This window comes from Mus pahari, chromosome 20 (genome assembly GCF_900095145.1).
Source record: "Mus pahari chromosome 20, PAHARI_EIJ_v1.1, whole genome shotgun sequence".
Taxonomy (NCBI): domain Eukaryota; kingdom Metazoa; phylum Chordata; class Mammalia; order Rodentia; family Muridae; genus Mus; species Mus pahari.
Genome location: NC_034609.1, coordinates 40,245,080 through 40,260,732, shown reverse-complemented (window position 1 = coordinate 40,260,732; position 15,653 = coordinate 40,245,080). Strand labels below are relative to the sequence as shown.

General features: G+C 49.6%; 1 protein-coding gene across 1 annotated transcript in view; it reads left to right on the top strand.

Moving 5' to 3' along the window:
* Positions 1–15,653, top strand: part of Pkd1l2 (polycystin 1 like 2) — an 83,913-nt gene that overhangs the window by 41,305 nt on the left and 26,955 nt on the right. The window contains exons 24-31 of the mRNA XM_021220230.1: positions 2,006–2,236; positions 4,392–4,493; positions 5,022–5,200; positions 6,642–6,788; positions 9,089–9,288; positions 10,108–10,313; positions 11,344–11,560; positions 14,891–15,119. Of these exons, the coding sequence (XP_021075889.1) occupies positions 2,006–2,236; positions 4,392–4,493; positions 5,022–5,200; positions 6,642–6,788; positions 9,089–9,288; positions 10,108–10,313; positions 11,344–11,560; positions 14,891–15,119 (1,511 nt within the window). The remainder of the gene's footprint in view (positions 1–2,005; positions 2,237–4,391; positions 4,494–5,021; positions 5,201–6,641; positions 6,789–9,088; positions 9,289–10,107; positions 10,314–11,343; positions 11,561–14,890; positions 15,120–15,653) is intronic.

The following is a 15,653-nucleotide window of genomic DNA, read 5'->3' as shown; positions in this document are numbered from 1 at the left end:
CATGATTCAGAGGGCATCGTGTGTGTGTGTGTGTGTGTGTGTGTGTGTGTGTGTGTGTGTAGGGCATGACAGGCCAGGGTGTCACTTTTCAGAAACCGACCTCAGCTGTGTCCCAAGTTCACCTTTACCAGCATTAGCTCATCAGCGCTTCAGATAGCCCCAGGAGAGCTGCTGTCCCCATTTCACAGGCAATGAGACAATGGATCAGAAAAGAGGATGGATCTGCCTCTAAATCCCACACACCTCATACAGAGGACCTGTGCCTCAGGGCCAGGTCTGACTGTGGCCAAGTCATCACCATGACAACACAGCTTTCCAAATGTTGAGGTTCAGAATGGTCTTATTGTAATCAAATTTTCATCAAGGTCCAAGGAGTGGAATGGCGATCGATGGTCCTAAGAGATAGACAGTGCCCATGCTCCAGGCACCAGCCTTTGCATCTCAGGACAATGGCCTCCCAGAGCACCCACTCCCCAAAACTACCTTATATGGATGGCTAACATGGGATGCTCCTGTACCCAAGGACTCGGTCTGCCATCAAATGGATTTGAGTTTAGTTCATACTTGCTGGATGAATTTGGACAAGTAGCCCCACCTCTCTGACCCTTACCATCCTAAAATGGGGCCAAGCTGAGTGGGGTGCAGGGATGCAAGCCACTTTACACAATGCCTAAGTTTGCAGAGCAGGCTCCACCTGTCAAAGGGAATCACTGTGTTGTAAAAGGCAACACTGTCTAGAAGATGGAAGATCAGGGTGGTGGCGGGGAGAAGGCACGGAATTCACTCAGCCAAACCTAAGGTTCTGAGTACAGAAGTGAGCTTCCAGATGTCTGTGATGCTATTTAAAATATGCCCCCTGGGGTTGGAGCCATGGTCCAGCTGGAAAGTGCCTGCTTTGTAAGCGCAGGTCCTGGGTTACCTGTGACAGTGCCAGGCATCACTCGTGGAGAGGGAGAGTCATGCAGCGGCTCCCTAGGGCTCCCTGACCAAATTGTTTGGCCTCGATGGTGAACTCCAGGCCAATGAGAGACCCTGTGTCAGAAGTCCAGTGTGGTCGTGCGCACCTTTCATCCCAGCGCCTGGCAAGCAGATCAAACAAGAAATAAAAAATGAGAGGGGGGGAAGGAAGGAGGGAGGGAGGGAGAGAGAGAGAGAGAGAGAGAGAGAGAAACATTGTTGGTAAGGTTAGGGTTTGATCCCTAGCAAGATGAAAATAAATAATGTTCTTGAAAATGAATTTTCATTTTTTGTTGTGTGTGCATGTGCTTGTTTGAATGTGGGTGCACACATGTGTGCGCCCATGTGTATTTAGGCCAGAAGCTGATGCCAGGATTAATCCTCCATTTTCCACCTCATTGGATGAGGCGGGTGTCTCAACACCCACAGCTGGTTGACACGGCTAGGCTCCGTACTCAGCTTTCTCTAGGGTTCCTGCCTCCCCATCCTGAGGCTGGAATTACCAGCAGGTTAGCAGGCCCACCTTATGCATCCATTTGGGTTCAGGGACTCTGGACTTGGTCCGATCCTCGCTGCTTTCACGGAGAAGCCGAGTCCCCACCACGCACACCAGCAGCTCACAAACACTTGTGACTCCAGCTCCTGGGGGTGGGGGGGGAGTTGGATGCCTCTGGCCTAGATAGTCAGTCAGCCAGAGTCTCGTGAAGCTCGGGTAGCTCGGGTTAGCCTTGAATAAATAGCAGGGGATGGATGACCTTGAACACCTGGTCCTCCTACCTTCTGATTCTGGGATTACAGGTGAGCGCCACCACACGCGGTTTATGTGATATTGATTCAACCCCTGGCTTCATGCATTCTAGGCAAGCTCTCTACCAACCCAGTTACATCCCCAGCCCTAAAAAAGATATAATGTTGACCAGAGATTGGCTAAATCCATGGATCTGAAAGACTGACTGTGTGGCGCCCACACTGAGGTGGTGTTTATCGTTTTTCTTCATTGGGCTGAAGAAGACACATTTCCCAAACACGGTCTCTTTGGGATTTGCAGGTGGGCCCACGAACCACCACCTCCCAGACACACTGCCTTTGCAACCACCTCACCTTCTTTGGAAGCACATTCCTGGTGATGCCCAATGCCATCAACGTCCGCCAGACTGCCGAGCTCTTTGCTACTTTTGAGGACAACCCCGTGGTGGTTATAACAGTGGGCTGCCTCTGCATGCTCTATGTGCTGGTGGTGATCTGGGCCAGGAGAAAGGACATACAGGATCAGGCCAAGGTGAGGCGTTGGGTTCCTGGGAAGGGGAGGTTCAGGGGCTGTAGAGGCCAGAGGCCAGGGGTCTGTGGAGAGGCCAACTGTGGTAGTCTAGGCTTTAAACCCTGGGGTCATCTCCGGAGAGTTGGCCCCTCAGCCTATGCATTTACAGATCATCCCCTTTCAGCAGATTATCTTATCTAGGAGATTTGTGCTACCAGTCATTAGCTAAATACTCACTGCATGCAGGCACCACCCGATTCATGTTCACAATCTCTGAGGGAATGCCTAGGGGACTGTGAGGGCCCAGTGTGGCAGAGCTTGAGGCTGCCCAATCACTGCCTCCCTCCTCCCTCCCCATCACTAGGGATGACATCACAGAATTAAATGTCACAAGGTGTTACTCAGCATTCACACTGCTGTCTTTGCTTCCTCCACGGGACTGAACTTTGATATCTAAATGTCTCGGGTTGGCACTGGTAGAGTGGAGCAAGGCTTCTGTCCCAGTACTTGGAGATAGAGGCAGGAGGAGCTCTGAGTTGAAGGCAATTTGGTCTTCGCAGTATTTTTTTTAAAAAATTATTTATTTATTTAATGTATATGAGTGCACTGTTGCTGTCTTCAGATGCACCAGAAGAGGGCATCAGATCCCACTACAGATGGTTGTGAGCCACCATGTGGTTGCTTGGGAATTGAACTCTGGACCTCTGGAAGAGCAGTCAGTGCTCTTAACCACTGAGCCATCTCTCCAGCCCTACACAGTATGTTTTAGGCCAGCCAGAGGAACATAACGAGACCTTGTCTAAGAAAATTAACAACAAAGACAAAACCATAAAACTGGAGCTTGAGAGGTGGTTCCGTGATTAAGAGCACTTGTTGCTCTTGCAGAGCACATGGATTCAGTTCTGAGCACCCACACAGTGCCTCACAACCATCCTTAGGTCCAGTAACTCCAGTTCCAGGGGATTCACATGCATGCACATATCTACACACATGCAGACAAAACACACAAACCTACAAAACACATAACTAAAATATCACATGCTGATGTTGCACAGGGACCAAGCTCGAGGTTCATTCCTAGAATCCACATCAGGCAGCTCACAACCACGTGTAACCCCAATTCCAGGGGATCTGTGCACTATTCTGGCCTCTTTGGATATTGTGGCCATGTGTACAGTGCCATACACACACACTATGTATATGTATACGTATACGTAAAGGTATGCATATGCATATGTGTGTGTGTATATATATGTATATGTACATACACACAATAATTTCAGGAGGCTGAGGTGTGTAGATTTCTTATGAGTTCAAGGCCAGACTGGTCTATATAGAGAACTCTAGGCTAGTCAGTCAAGCGTACATAGTGAGATCTTGTCTCCAAAAAAAGAAACACACTAATATATATAATACATATGATGTATATAATACATCTTAACTGCCACAGGTTGGCTCCTAGAAGTCAGGCTCTAAAATGGAGTTAAGGCTGCAGGTGTTCTCTAAAAGGAACTTTTAGGGTGAGCCCCTGGGGAGCTGGCAGCACGCTCGTGCAGCAGTGACAGCTCACCATTCCTCGAGGAGATCTGACCGAGCTGGGTTGAGATGCGCAGGTCCCAGACCCAGATGCCTCACGGTTGGGTCATTGACTCTCAGCTGCCCCCAGAGAGTATGCCTGTGACAGAGATGACTCTACATCCTTGAAAGCTGTTCCTCAGAAGCTGATGTAAAACTGTCCTGGGAGGGAGAGCAGAGCAGGGCAGCGTGACCCAGAGGTCACCACAGCTCCCAGCTAAGTCAGGGACACTTGACGCTTTTGCTAAAACATCCGAACATCTCATTTCTTCTGAACTTCCCTAGGGGGGATAAATCTGATTGTATAACCAGTTGGCTCACCGTACCTAACACTGAACACTCTCAGTTTAATGACCGGCCCATTTCCAACTTCACTCCACAGTTCACACTTCATAATTAATGGAAGCGCTTGATGTTTCCTTGCCTTCGCTGGTATTTTTTTCTTGAAGCCCTGATTTCATAAAGGATGGTTCTCGCTGGATCAGAGTGTAATGGACACAGTTTTGCTTTTGTATGTCCGTTGTCATGGGCAACTGACTTGTTCTTAGCGGCTGGGTGAGCTCACTGAGTGGGGTCCCACTGACTCTGTCCTTCTGTTCAGGTGAAAGTCGTAGTCCTGGAGGATAATGATCCCTTTGCCCAGTATCACTACCTGGTGACAGTCTACACGGGACACCGGCGAGGAGCAGCCACGTCTTCAAAGGTAACCTGTGGTTGGTGGGTGTGTCTGTCGCGGTGCAGAGGTGGCTGTCATTGTGGAGTGTATTTGGCTCCATGGTTTTATGTTGCTGGTGCCCTCCTTCCATTTTGTATTTTAGGGGAAAGGATATTCTTGTGTGTGTGTGTGAGTGAGCATGTGTGTGTAAAGGTATATGTGTGAATGAGTGAGTGGGGGTGTATGAATGTGTGTAAGAATGTTTATGTCATGTGTGAGTGCGGATGTAGATGTGAGTGTGAGTGTGTGTATGTGTGAGTGTACGAGTGTGTATTTGGAAGTGTATGTGAGTGAATATGAGTGTGTGTGACTGTGTGTATGGATGTATGTGTATGAGTGTGTGAGAGTAAGTATAAATGTATATGAGTATGTGTATGTGTGTGAGTGTGCATGTATGTGCTTGTGTCTGCATGCCTAGTTTTGTGCAGTGCTGGGATCAAGCACAGCACTTCTGAAGGCTGGGCAAAGGCTGCACCTACTGAGCTACAGTCCCGGCTTCTGGTGTCTCAATTCTAGGTGACGCTCACGCTGTATGGCTCGGATGGAGAGAGTGAGCCCCATCACCTGTCGGACCCTGGTGCTGCGGTTTTTGAGCGAGGAGGGGTTGATGTCTTCCTGCTTTCCACTCTGTTCCCCCTGGGAGAACTGCAGAGCCTCAGGCTGTGGCATGACAACTCTGGGGACCGGCCATCATGGTGAGCTGGGAGACTAGGACCTTTAGCGCCCAGTCTGGCCTCAATGCCTGAGTCAATGCCTCACACCTCCACAAACACATAGAATAGCTCCGAGTGGTACAAGTGCAATGAGCAGGGTCAGAGAGACCCCTGGCTCATGGTCCACAGAAACCAGACAAGAAGGGAGGCAGGCTGAAGTCCAGCCCTGGTGTCCAGCACTGGGCCTGCCCCTAGGCTTTCTTTAGTGCCAACTCAAGACTTGTCCAAGATCACACACAGCTACACATTCAGAGCAAGGCCCTATCCATTCTTCCTGAGATCAAAACGGGTGAATCAGACAAATGGTGTCAGTATGACCAGGTATCAGCATGCAGAGCCTTAATAAAACATGTTCTGGGATAGCCTGGGGTATATAGTGAGCACTGTAGTAGCCTGGGCTAGAGCATGAGACTTTATGACAAAAATGCTGGGCATGCCAGGTGTGGTAGGACACGCCTTTAATCTCAACACTTGGGAGGCAGAGGCAGGTGGACCTCTGTGAGTTCAAGGTCTACGTAGTGAGTTCTAGGATAGCCCGGACTACATAGAGAGACTCTATTTCAGAAAATAATAATAATAATAATAATAATAATAATAATAATAATAATAATAATAATAATACACTGGGTAGTGTATACCCATACTCCCAGCACTTGCGAGGCAGGAGGTTGAAGTTCAAGGTCATCCTTGTCTTGACAGACAATTTGAGAGAAGACCTGTCTCAAAAACCAAAAGTCAGAGAGAAAGAGATAAAGAGAAAGAGACAGACAGACAGACAGACAGACAGACCATTCACTGCTTAGGTTTTAGCTGTTTTGACAAGATGTTCTCACTCTGTAGCCTAGGCTAGTCTTGAACTTCCGGCAGTCTCTTGTCTCAGCCTATGAGAGCTGGGGTCAGGGGTATGAGCCACCAGACTTCCTGCTGTCTTTGACACAGCACAGGAAGCAGGAAGCAGGAAGCAGGCTCTGAGAGGCAAGTGAGCATGGCGGGTGTCTCCTGAAGGAGCCCTCGCATCTGCAAGTGGAGAGGGAGGCCAGGCTGGGACAGGCAGAGGGAGGTGTCAAACAATGGTCCACCTTCTGAGGCTTGGGAGAAGTTTTCTGGGGCACACTTGTCACCCGGCTTCTTTTGCTTATGGCTAGGTGTACCCAATAGGGGTTCATATTTTTCAAATGTGTCTCCTGGCACCCGGCTGCATCTCTGAGAACAAGCAGCTGCCTTCAAAGCTAAGCTGGCTCTTTCTGTTGGATGGCCTCCCTACAGGAGGCCAAATGTCATCCATACACCAAGTGAAGAACCTGCATGCACTTTTCCACGTGTGCCCGTTTGGGGGTTCCTTTTCTGAAGGTCTTACCTCTGTGATGTCCCAGGGAGTCCTACCCCCACTTCTTATCCTCAGAGTTGTATCTCCCTTCTCCAGGTATGTGAGCCGGGTGCTCGTCCATGACTCTGTGGTGGACCGGAAATGGTATTTCCTCTGCAACTCGTGGCTGTCTGTCGATGTTGGAGACTGTGTCCTGGATAAGGTGTTTCCTGTGGCCACAGAGCGGGACAGGAAGCAGTTTAGGTACTTTCTTTCTGTCTTTTTCGGCAAATATAACTCACTGTCTTCTTTAATCTTAGAGAAATAGCCTCAGAGCCCAGGCACGCTAATGAAAGCGCATTTCAACCAGTGGCCTGGATCTCTTTGAGTATGTGACACTGCTGGTCCAAATGTCCTGTTGGAATGGGGGCTCTAGCAGGATTTGCAGCCTAAGAGTTGGAAGTGTTTTTCGGGGAGTAAGGAGAAGGCATTACTCCTCCATGTGTCCTGATGAATGTCGCAGGATAGTTTCTCTGTTAGCGGCCATGGTAGTTTGAATGGTGAGATGGTTAGTTTTGTGTCGATGTGACACAACCTAGAATCATTTGGAAGGAAAGAACCTCCATTGAGAAAATGCCCTCAACTGACTGGCCTGTGGGCGAGCCTGTGGTGCCTTTCCCTGACTGCTGATTGGTGTGGGTGGACCCAGATCGCTTCAGTGGGCAGATCTGCTGGTCTGGTGACATACCCTCCCAGTGGGGCCTTCGAAAGTGATAAATTAGAGATCTGCTCCATGGGGTCAGGGGTGATGGGTCTTAAACTGATAATATTATAGCTATCTTATCAAATTCAAATTGCAGCAAAGGTACCACACACACTGACCACTTACCTCCATGTTAGCGCTGCCTCAGTGCTTCACAGAGGCGGCGATTTTGCTGACGCAGTGGCACAGACCAGTGTCGGTGAGTTCGAGGCCAGCCTGAGCTACATCAGAGACCCTGTCTCAAGTCAGTCACAACTATGGCTCTAAATCCTTCCAAACATCCAGGGATGTTTGTTGTCGTTATCTTAAAGGCAAGGAATGACACCACCCGCCTGAGGTCACAGGGCCAAGGGAAGGCCGGCAAGGACTCCAAGGCGGTTCTCTTTTCACACGTGATGTGGATGTTGCTCAGTTCCTAGAGTGCTTGCCTGAATCCTGGGGTCGCTGGGTGTGACGGCAAGTGCCTGCAGTTCCAGCACTCAGAGACTGGAAGCTGGAGGGTCAGGAGTGCATGGTTACTCATTCTCCAAGAGGGACTGTAAGACCCGCCTGTGCTACAGGGGCCATGTCAAAAGTAAAATCACAATCTGCAAGTCTTCCTAAATGTATCTGGTGTGTGTATGTGCTTGTCTGTGATGTGGCATTTCTGTAGAGGTCAGAGGGCAACTTCTTGAGAATTGGTTCTCCCCTTCCAGTTTTTTTTTTTTTTTAAGATTTTATGTGCACGCGTGTTTTGCCTTTATGTGTATCTGTGCACCATGTCCACGTAGTGTCTGTGGGAGCCAGGAAAGGGGTCAAACCTCTTGGAAGTGGACTGACAAACAGCTGTTAGCTGCCGTCATGTGGGTGCCGGGACTCGAACTTAGGTCCTCTTAAACAAACAGCATGTGATGGGTGCTCTTAGCCACTCTTAAGCAGCTCACAGTGGGTGCTCTTAGCCACTAAACATACTCTCCCCAAAGGGTGACCATGATACATTTATTGCAGACAGACACATCTGGTACTTAGTCACTGGGCTATCTCTCCAGCTTGACCTCCTTTCTAAGGCATTTTATATTTTGGGCGGATAAACCAGGCAGCAGACCAGGCCAAGGTGTTCCACGTGGGAGAGGTTTATTATGCGGGAATGGGGGAGGCAGCGAAGCAGGTAGAAGGGTAGAGAAGAGAAGAGAGAGAGAGAGGAGGGGTTGGCTTCTTCTCATACAGAAAATGACGTCACACCAGTGAGGGCGGGAACTGAGCCAAGTGGATTGTGGGATAGAAGGTCGTTGTCCTGGCAACGCAGGTCAAGGGTCACATGGCTAGGCGGGGCTTGCAGTATCCTGGTGCTAATAAGGCGTGGGGGGGGGGGTCTGCTGCTTCCCTAAGAGCATCTCTTGTCTGCACCTCCCATGTTGCTTTAGGAGTCCCCTGGGTTACAGGTCACCTAATCTAGGTTTTTTCTTTCTTTTTTTTTTTTTTAAATGTAGTTTATAGTAAGGACCTCTACCTACTGAACCATCTTGCTGGTCCTCAAACATGCTAAACCTTACATGTGAATCCCGGGTTGTTACTGAATTTTGTTTGTTTGTTTTTCTCAAGGCAGGGTTTCTCTGTATATCAGCTCTGGCTGTCCTGGAACTAGCTCTATAGGCCAGGCTGGGTTTGAGGGCACAGAGCTCCATCTTTCTCTGCCTTCCAAAGTGCTAGGGTTAAAGGCGTGGCCCGCTCTGGGTTGTTTCTAAGAGACCAGCCCCCTCTGAAGATTTGTTTCCCTCTCTAAATGTTGTCTCTCCACCTCTCCCTCCTGGTCCGTGCACAGTCACCTGTTTTTCACTAAAACCTCCACGGGCTTCCAGGACGGACACATCTGGTACTCAGTCTTCTGCAACGCCAGTCGGAGCAGCTTCACACGTGTGCAGAGGGTGTCCTGTTGCTTCTCGATGCTTCTCTGCACCATGCTGACCAGCATCATGTTCTGGGGTGTCCCTAAGGACCCAGCCGAGCAGAAGATGGATCTGGGTAAATCTTAGGATTGCTTCCGATGACTGGGACTGGTGGGCACCAGTCTTACCACCCCAGCAAGGCCTCTGTGATCGAAAGGAGATTTTTTAGCTTTGTTTGTGACTAATCTGATATTCTGAGACAAGGTCTCTGTGGACCAGGTATAACTAGCCATTAGAGGTGTGTGCCACCATGCCTAACTTGACTCAGTCTTTGTGTTCTGTGTGCATATGTGCATACACACGTGTGCACATGCATACAGAAACCAGGGTTCGGCCTTGGGAGTTGCTCCTCGGGAGTCAGTCACCTCACTTTTGAAGACTTAAACTCACCAGCTGGGCTGGCCAAAATGTCTCAGTGATCTGCCTGTCCCTCCTCTTAGAACTGGGATTATAAGCAGGTGCCACCCCACCTGACATTTTACAGCAGTACTTGGGACCATGGGGTTACAGGTCCCCAAGCTTGCATGGCAAACACTTTACAGACCAAGCCGCCTCCTCAGTGCCCTGACTTAGTCTTCACTGGGGCAAAGATGTGTTTGTCCGTGTACCCTCCCAGCTGACCTTAGCCTCCAGCCCTGCAGAGAGAAACTGAGCCACACGGCCCAGGCTTATGGTACTCTGCCATGTTAGCACGGACAGTCTAGCTTAGCTCATAGCTCAGAGTAAGCTAAGGGCCTCTTAGGGGCAGGGTGGGCATCTAAAGGCTCATGGCTGACCTCCCAGGAGTTGTGCTTGGTTGGTCCTTCACGGTGGAGCTGCCTTCTGCTGAGAGGGAAGAGGAGAATCTGGGCATCTGTCTCCATCTGACGTCTCCTTCCCTCCTTTTCCTCTTTAGGCAAAATTGAGTTCACTTGGCAGGAGGTGATGATAGGGTTGGAGAGCTCCATCCTTATGTTCCCCATCAACCTCCTGATTGTCCAGATCTTCCGGAACACCCGACCTCGTCTCCCGATGGAGAAGGATGGGAGACAAAAACAGGGACCCTCTAACCCGACTCCCTCAGCGCAGCCCATGGAGGAGGGACTTCTGACACCTGAAACGGTGACCAAGGCATGTTCTCAGCCTCCGCTTGTGTAGGGATGGAGGGATGCTCTAACCTGGCAGGGATGGGATGCAGGCTGGGGCGTGGGGCGTGAGTTACCTGACAGTCTCGGTTGCCAAGATTCACCAGCTGAAAACATGCAGACAACATGATACACGTATACACACATATGCAGACCGATAGGACGCATATGCACGCTTTCTGAGTACCTATTGTGTGCAAAACATCCCACCCTCACTGGAAATTCTGTTGGTAAAGTTCTTTCCATGGCAGGAGACACAAACAATATCCACGCTCCTCTTAGGCTCCGAGGATAACCCAAAGAATGAATCCACCAAGTTCACCCAGAGAAACCAGTGAGTTTACTGGGGCTTCCTAATGGAGCAATGGAGAAGGGTCACAGACAGGAGCATGCGTGACCTTAAAGCACAGTAGTGACAATGGTTTCTTTATGGCTGTGTAGATGGAGCCCCCTCCTCTCCTTCCTCCCCAATATCCTACACACACACACACACACACACACACACACACACACACACACCAGACCTTATGCAGCTGTGCCAGAATTGCACGAGGTTGGTTGAGGACCTCAAGACCCTTCCTGTCCCGCTGCTTCTAGGGAAGGGTAACCATTCAACGGGCCAGTTGGTAGGCTCCTTTGTGAGCATTCCCAGAAGCACTGAAGATGGCAGCAGTGTGGTTCTAAGGACTGTAGACCGCCCCCCCCCCCCCCAGGCTAGAAGCCCCTAAAAGAGACACATCTCCCTGCACTCGTGTGCTTGATAATCTTGTATGGGACCCTTGCTGCATGCGGTGGCTTGAGTAACGCAGCCTGGGATGCCGGAAGGAGTCCATTTAGCCCTACGAGAGGGATTTCAGTGGTTGCGGATCGTGCCTGGGGTAGGGGGCGAAGCTATAGTTGAAACACTGAGCACACGGCTCAGGGCCTATGTGTGCTCTTGGCCTCTGTGTCGCCGTGCGCCCTGCCTGTGGCTCACGTTTCCCTTGCCTCACTGGGCTTTCTTGCAGGGTATACAGAATCTCATCAGCTCACTGTTTAAAGCCCTGAAGGTGCCACCCCCAGCCTCGGGCTGGGACTCTATGAACCCGATGGACATTAACTACCTCCTCACTTTAATGGAGGACATCGTCTGTCCGGAGAGCACAGAGGGACAGGGGTTCTGGGAGGAAGCCAAAGGAAGAGAGGACCCTTTCATCTCCACACGTGGGTCTGTGACACCGAAAGGTAAGTCCTTCCCAGGTCTGTGCCAAAGGAGTATCTGGCTCAGGACCCCCAAGACCAAGTTCTCAGCACAAAGGAGATTTATTTGCCCCAGAGGGACAGAGGGCAGGGATAAGGGACAGAGACAGGAGATAGAGGATGGGGGAGACGGGGAAGGGAGCAAAGGAGCGGGGAGAAAAGAGGCAAGGGGGATTGGGGAGGGGTATTTGTCTTGGACGGACAAAGGGCTGCTCTGGATAGAGAGGAGACAGACCCATGTGGCCCATAGCCAGATGGTTTAGAAAGGAAAAGGGGGAAACCCCGTTTTTAGGATGAGTTATTTAATTTTAATTGAACATGTTAATTAAGTGAGCCAAATGGGGGGTTTTTGATTGCTAGACTTCAATACTTTGATAGCTGGACCTTGGTAGCCAGCCTCAGGAGGAAGAAGTAGCCAAGATGGGGTAAGTCCTTGTCTTCTGTTTTTACTTTAAAACAATTATGTTTACCCACATGTCTGTGTGACTCGGCCTGTCTGTGTGCAGGTGCCAGACCCCAGTGAACTAGAGTTACAAACAGTTGTAAGCTGCCTTGTTGGTGCTGGGAATTGAACCTGGGGCTTTTATAAGAATAGTCAGTGTTCTTAACCACTGAGCCATCTCTCTAATCCCCTTTTCACATCTTAAAAACAATTACTTTATTACTTTTTGTCACATGTACGGGTGCATGTTTGCCACATGTGTATGAGCGCTACTTAGTACTCAGGAGGATTGGAAAGGAGGGCAAGGTCATTTTTGGCAACACTGAAAGCTCGAGGCCAGCCCGGGATCCATAAATCACTGTCTCAAAAACAAAGTAACATCCACAAGAACACATTTGAGTGGGGGCTGGGTATAGAGATAGAGTATGTGGATAATCTCTAGGTTCCATCTCCAGCCCTGAGAAGAAATATGGAGAATCTGAAATGTCAACAAGCCAACCGTAGTAGAACAGTGATGGGTGGGTAAAGATGCTGACCTCCATGCCCAACTACCTGAGTTCAAAGCCAGCCAGCGCCCGGTCAGAGGAAGAGCGCTCACAAGCTGTCCTCAGATTTTCCATACCCACCTGCTATGTGGGTGTCAGACATTGCTGTACACCCCCGTAATCTCAGCAGTCGGGGGGGGGGGGCTGAAGCAAGAGGATTACCGGTTTGAAGCTGGCCTGCAAGGCAAAATCCTATGAAGAAGAGGGAAAGGAGGAAGGAGGAAGAGAAAGGAGGAAGGAAGCACTCCCCTCCCCCACCCCGCCCCACCTGGCAGCTTGCATCTGATCCCTGGAGGAAGAGAACCGACTCCCACGAGTTATGCTCTGACTTTCAGATGTGTGCCATGGTGCACACACGCACACATACATGCATACACATTGAATAAATAATAAATGTTTAAACATCTTTAAAAAGAGGAGAAGGAAGAGGAAGAAATCAGCTCCTAATATAATCAGGGGAAATGACTGTTGGTTGGATATTTGACAAGATTATTGTTAAGAACCTTAAACATTCATAATGCTAGTGCCGCTTTTTTCTTTATATATATATATTTGGTTTTTTTGAGACAGGGTTTCTCTGTGTAGCCCTGGCTGTCCTGGAACTCACTTTGTAGACCAGGCTGGCCTCGAACTCAGAAATTCGCCTGCCTCTGCCTCCCGAGTGCTGGGTTTAAAGGCGTGCGCCACCATGCCCGGCTTCTTTATATATTTTTATTTTGAAGTTAAGGGTGCAGCCCTTTGAAGCCTTCATCTCTGGCAGAAACACACTAATGTACTTAATGAAATGGTGTGAGCTTTAAGGTTTGCTGCCAAGTAGATCGACGCGGTACAAGCCTGTAATCCCAGAACTCAAGAGGCTGATGCCATGGGTGCTGAGTCCCAGGCCAGCCTGGGCATTGCAAACAGTAAACCCGTGTGCGGAGGCCATGTGCTTCTTCAGCTTTTTGCCTTCCCTTCCGGTTATCTGAAATGGCTTTTGTTTCATGAGACAGGTCTCACTACATAGACCAGGCTGGCCCTGAACTTGTTATTGCAGGTGTGCCAGCTCCATACACCTGGCTCACTTGGAAGGTTTCGTATTTTCAAACAAGAAGAAAAAGTGAGAAGAGGGCTAGCAAGGTGGCTCATGTTAGAAGGGCCTGCTGTTCCTGCAGAGGACCCAAATCCTGTCCCCAGCAGCCATGTCACACTAGTTCCAAGGGATCCAATGCCCTCTTCTGGCCTCTGTAGCGCTCATACACATGTGGCAAACATGCACCCGTACATGTGACAAAAAGTAATAAAGTAATTGTTTTTAAGATGTGAAAAGGGGATTAGAGAGATGGCTCAGTGGTTAAGAACACTGACTATTCTTATAAAAGCCCCAGGTTCAATTCCCAGCACCAACAAGGCAGCTTACAACTGTTTGTAACTCTAGTTCACTGGGGTCTGGCACCTGCACACAGACAGGCCGAGTCACACAGACATGTGGGTAAACATAATTGTTTTAAAGTAAAAACAGAAGACAAGGACTTACCCCATCTTGGGCACTCTGCAAGACTGGACTTAAATTCAAGTCTAACCACGTAGAAAGATTTGCATGTCTAGGGTTGGCTTTAAAGAGTCTAGATGGCTGGGCAGTGGTGGCGCACGCCTTTGGTCCCAGCACTGGGGAGGCAGAGGCAGGTGGATTTCTGAGTTCAAGGCCAGCCTGGTCTACAAAGTGAGTTTCAGGAAGCCAGGACTATACAGAGAAACCCTGTCTTGAGAGAAACACACAAAACAAAACAACAACAACAAAAGAGTCTAGATGGACAGCCAGCAAGATGGATCAGTGGGTAAAGAGGCTTGCTACCAAGCCTGACGACCTGAGTTCACTCTCTAAGACCCACATGGTGGAGGAGAGAACTTAGTCCTGAAAGTTATCCTCACGAGTACTGTGACACCACTCATGAACACACACACACAGACAGACACACAGACAGACACACGGAGTCAGAGACAGGCAGACAGACACTCTCTCTCTCTCTCTCTCTCTCTCTCTCTCTCTCTCTCTCTCTCTCTCTCTCTGTCTCACTCACACACACACACACACACAGAGTCAGAGACTGAAACAGAAATAGCAGCAGCGAGACAGAGATAACAGGTAATAGATATCATTTTTAAAAACTAAGACTCCAGAGGGGAATGGCCAGACAATGGTTAGTCACTGGGTTAGAAGCAGAGTTGCAGGAAAGTGTGCTCTCCTCTTTATAAGTAAGCACATTTTCAAACTGTCCCTGATGAAAAGCTAACAGCTGGTTCCTTGTCCCTTGTCACCACCTGGTCACTTTCCCCTTTGACTCACAGAGAACACGTGGCACCCGAAGCCCAAGCTGGCGGTGCGCAGCCTTTGGAAGGACAGCATCTTCAGGCGGTGTCTCTACCTTCAGCTGGAGCACATGGAGAGGGAGCTGCGGCTGGTGGGGCCCCAAGGCTTCCTGCACCGCCACAGCCACACGCAGGCCCTCAGACAGCTACACGTCCTGAAGGGTCACCTCTGGGGACAGCCTGGTACCCTGGCACTGGCATTTCCCAGGTAACCCACTTCCTTGAATGCTGAACGGGCACACCTGCCCTCTCCAACCTGGGGCTAGAGGCTGGGTCACCTTGTCCAGCCTTGGAAAGATGTCCACCCAGACCATGCAGGCAGAGGGGACTAGGGGTTCCCTTGAGTACCCTCAAAGCCATCAGGGGTTAAGGGGAGGAAGACACTCAGCCCTTTGCACAGAGCTTTGCAGTAGATGACCTTATTTGTGGTGGTTGTTGTCCAGTCTGCAATGATGGAGCAGTGTCTCCTGTCTCTCTGTGCCTAGGTTTCACTGACTGAAATACACATCTCCTAATTCAAACCCAAACGGTGTTTTCTTCCATTTATTTGATGTTTTGTTTGTTGAAGTGGTGGGGGTTGAAACCTCATTCTTATGCACGGTAGGGAGTCTCTCTCTGCAAGATTTTTTGTTAGTTTTTTGTTAGGTAATCTAGGATGATCTTGTGTTATGCCTGGAATGTGTTTTTAATATTCCCCGCCAAAAGGAAAGAGGGGGTGTTAGACCGATGGGGTGTGCCAGAC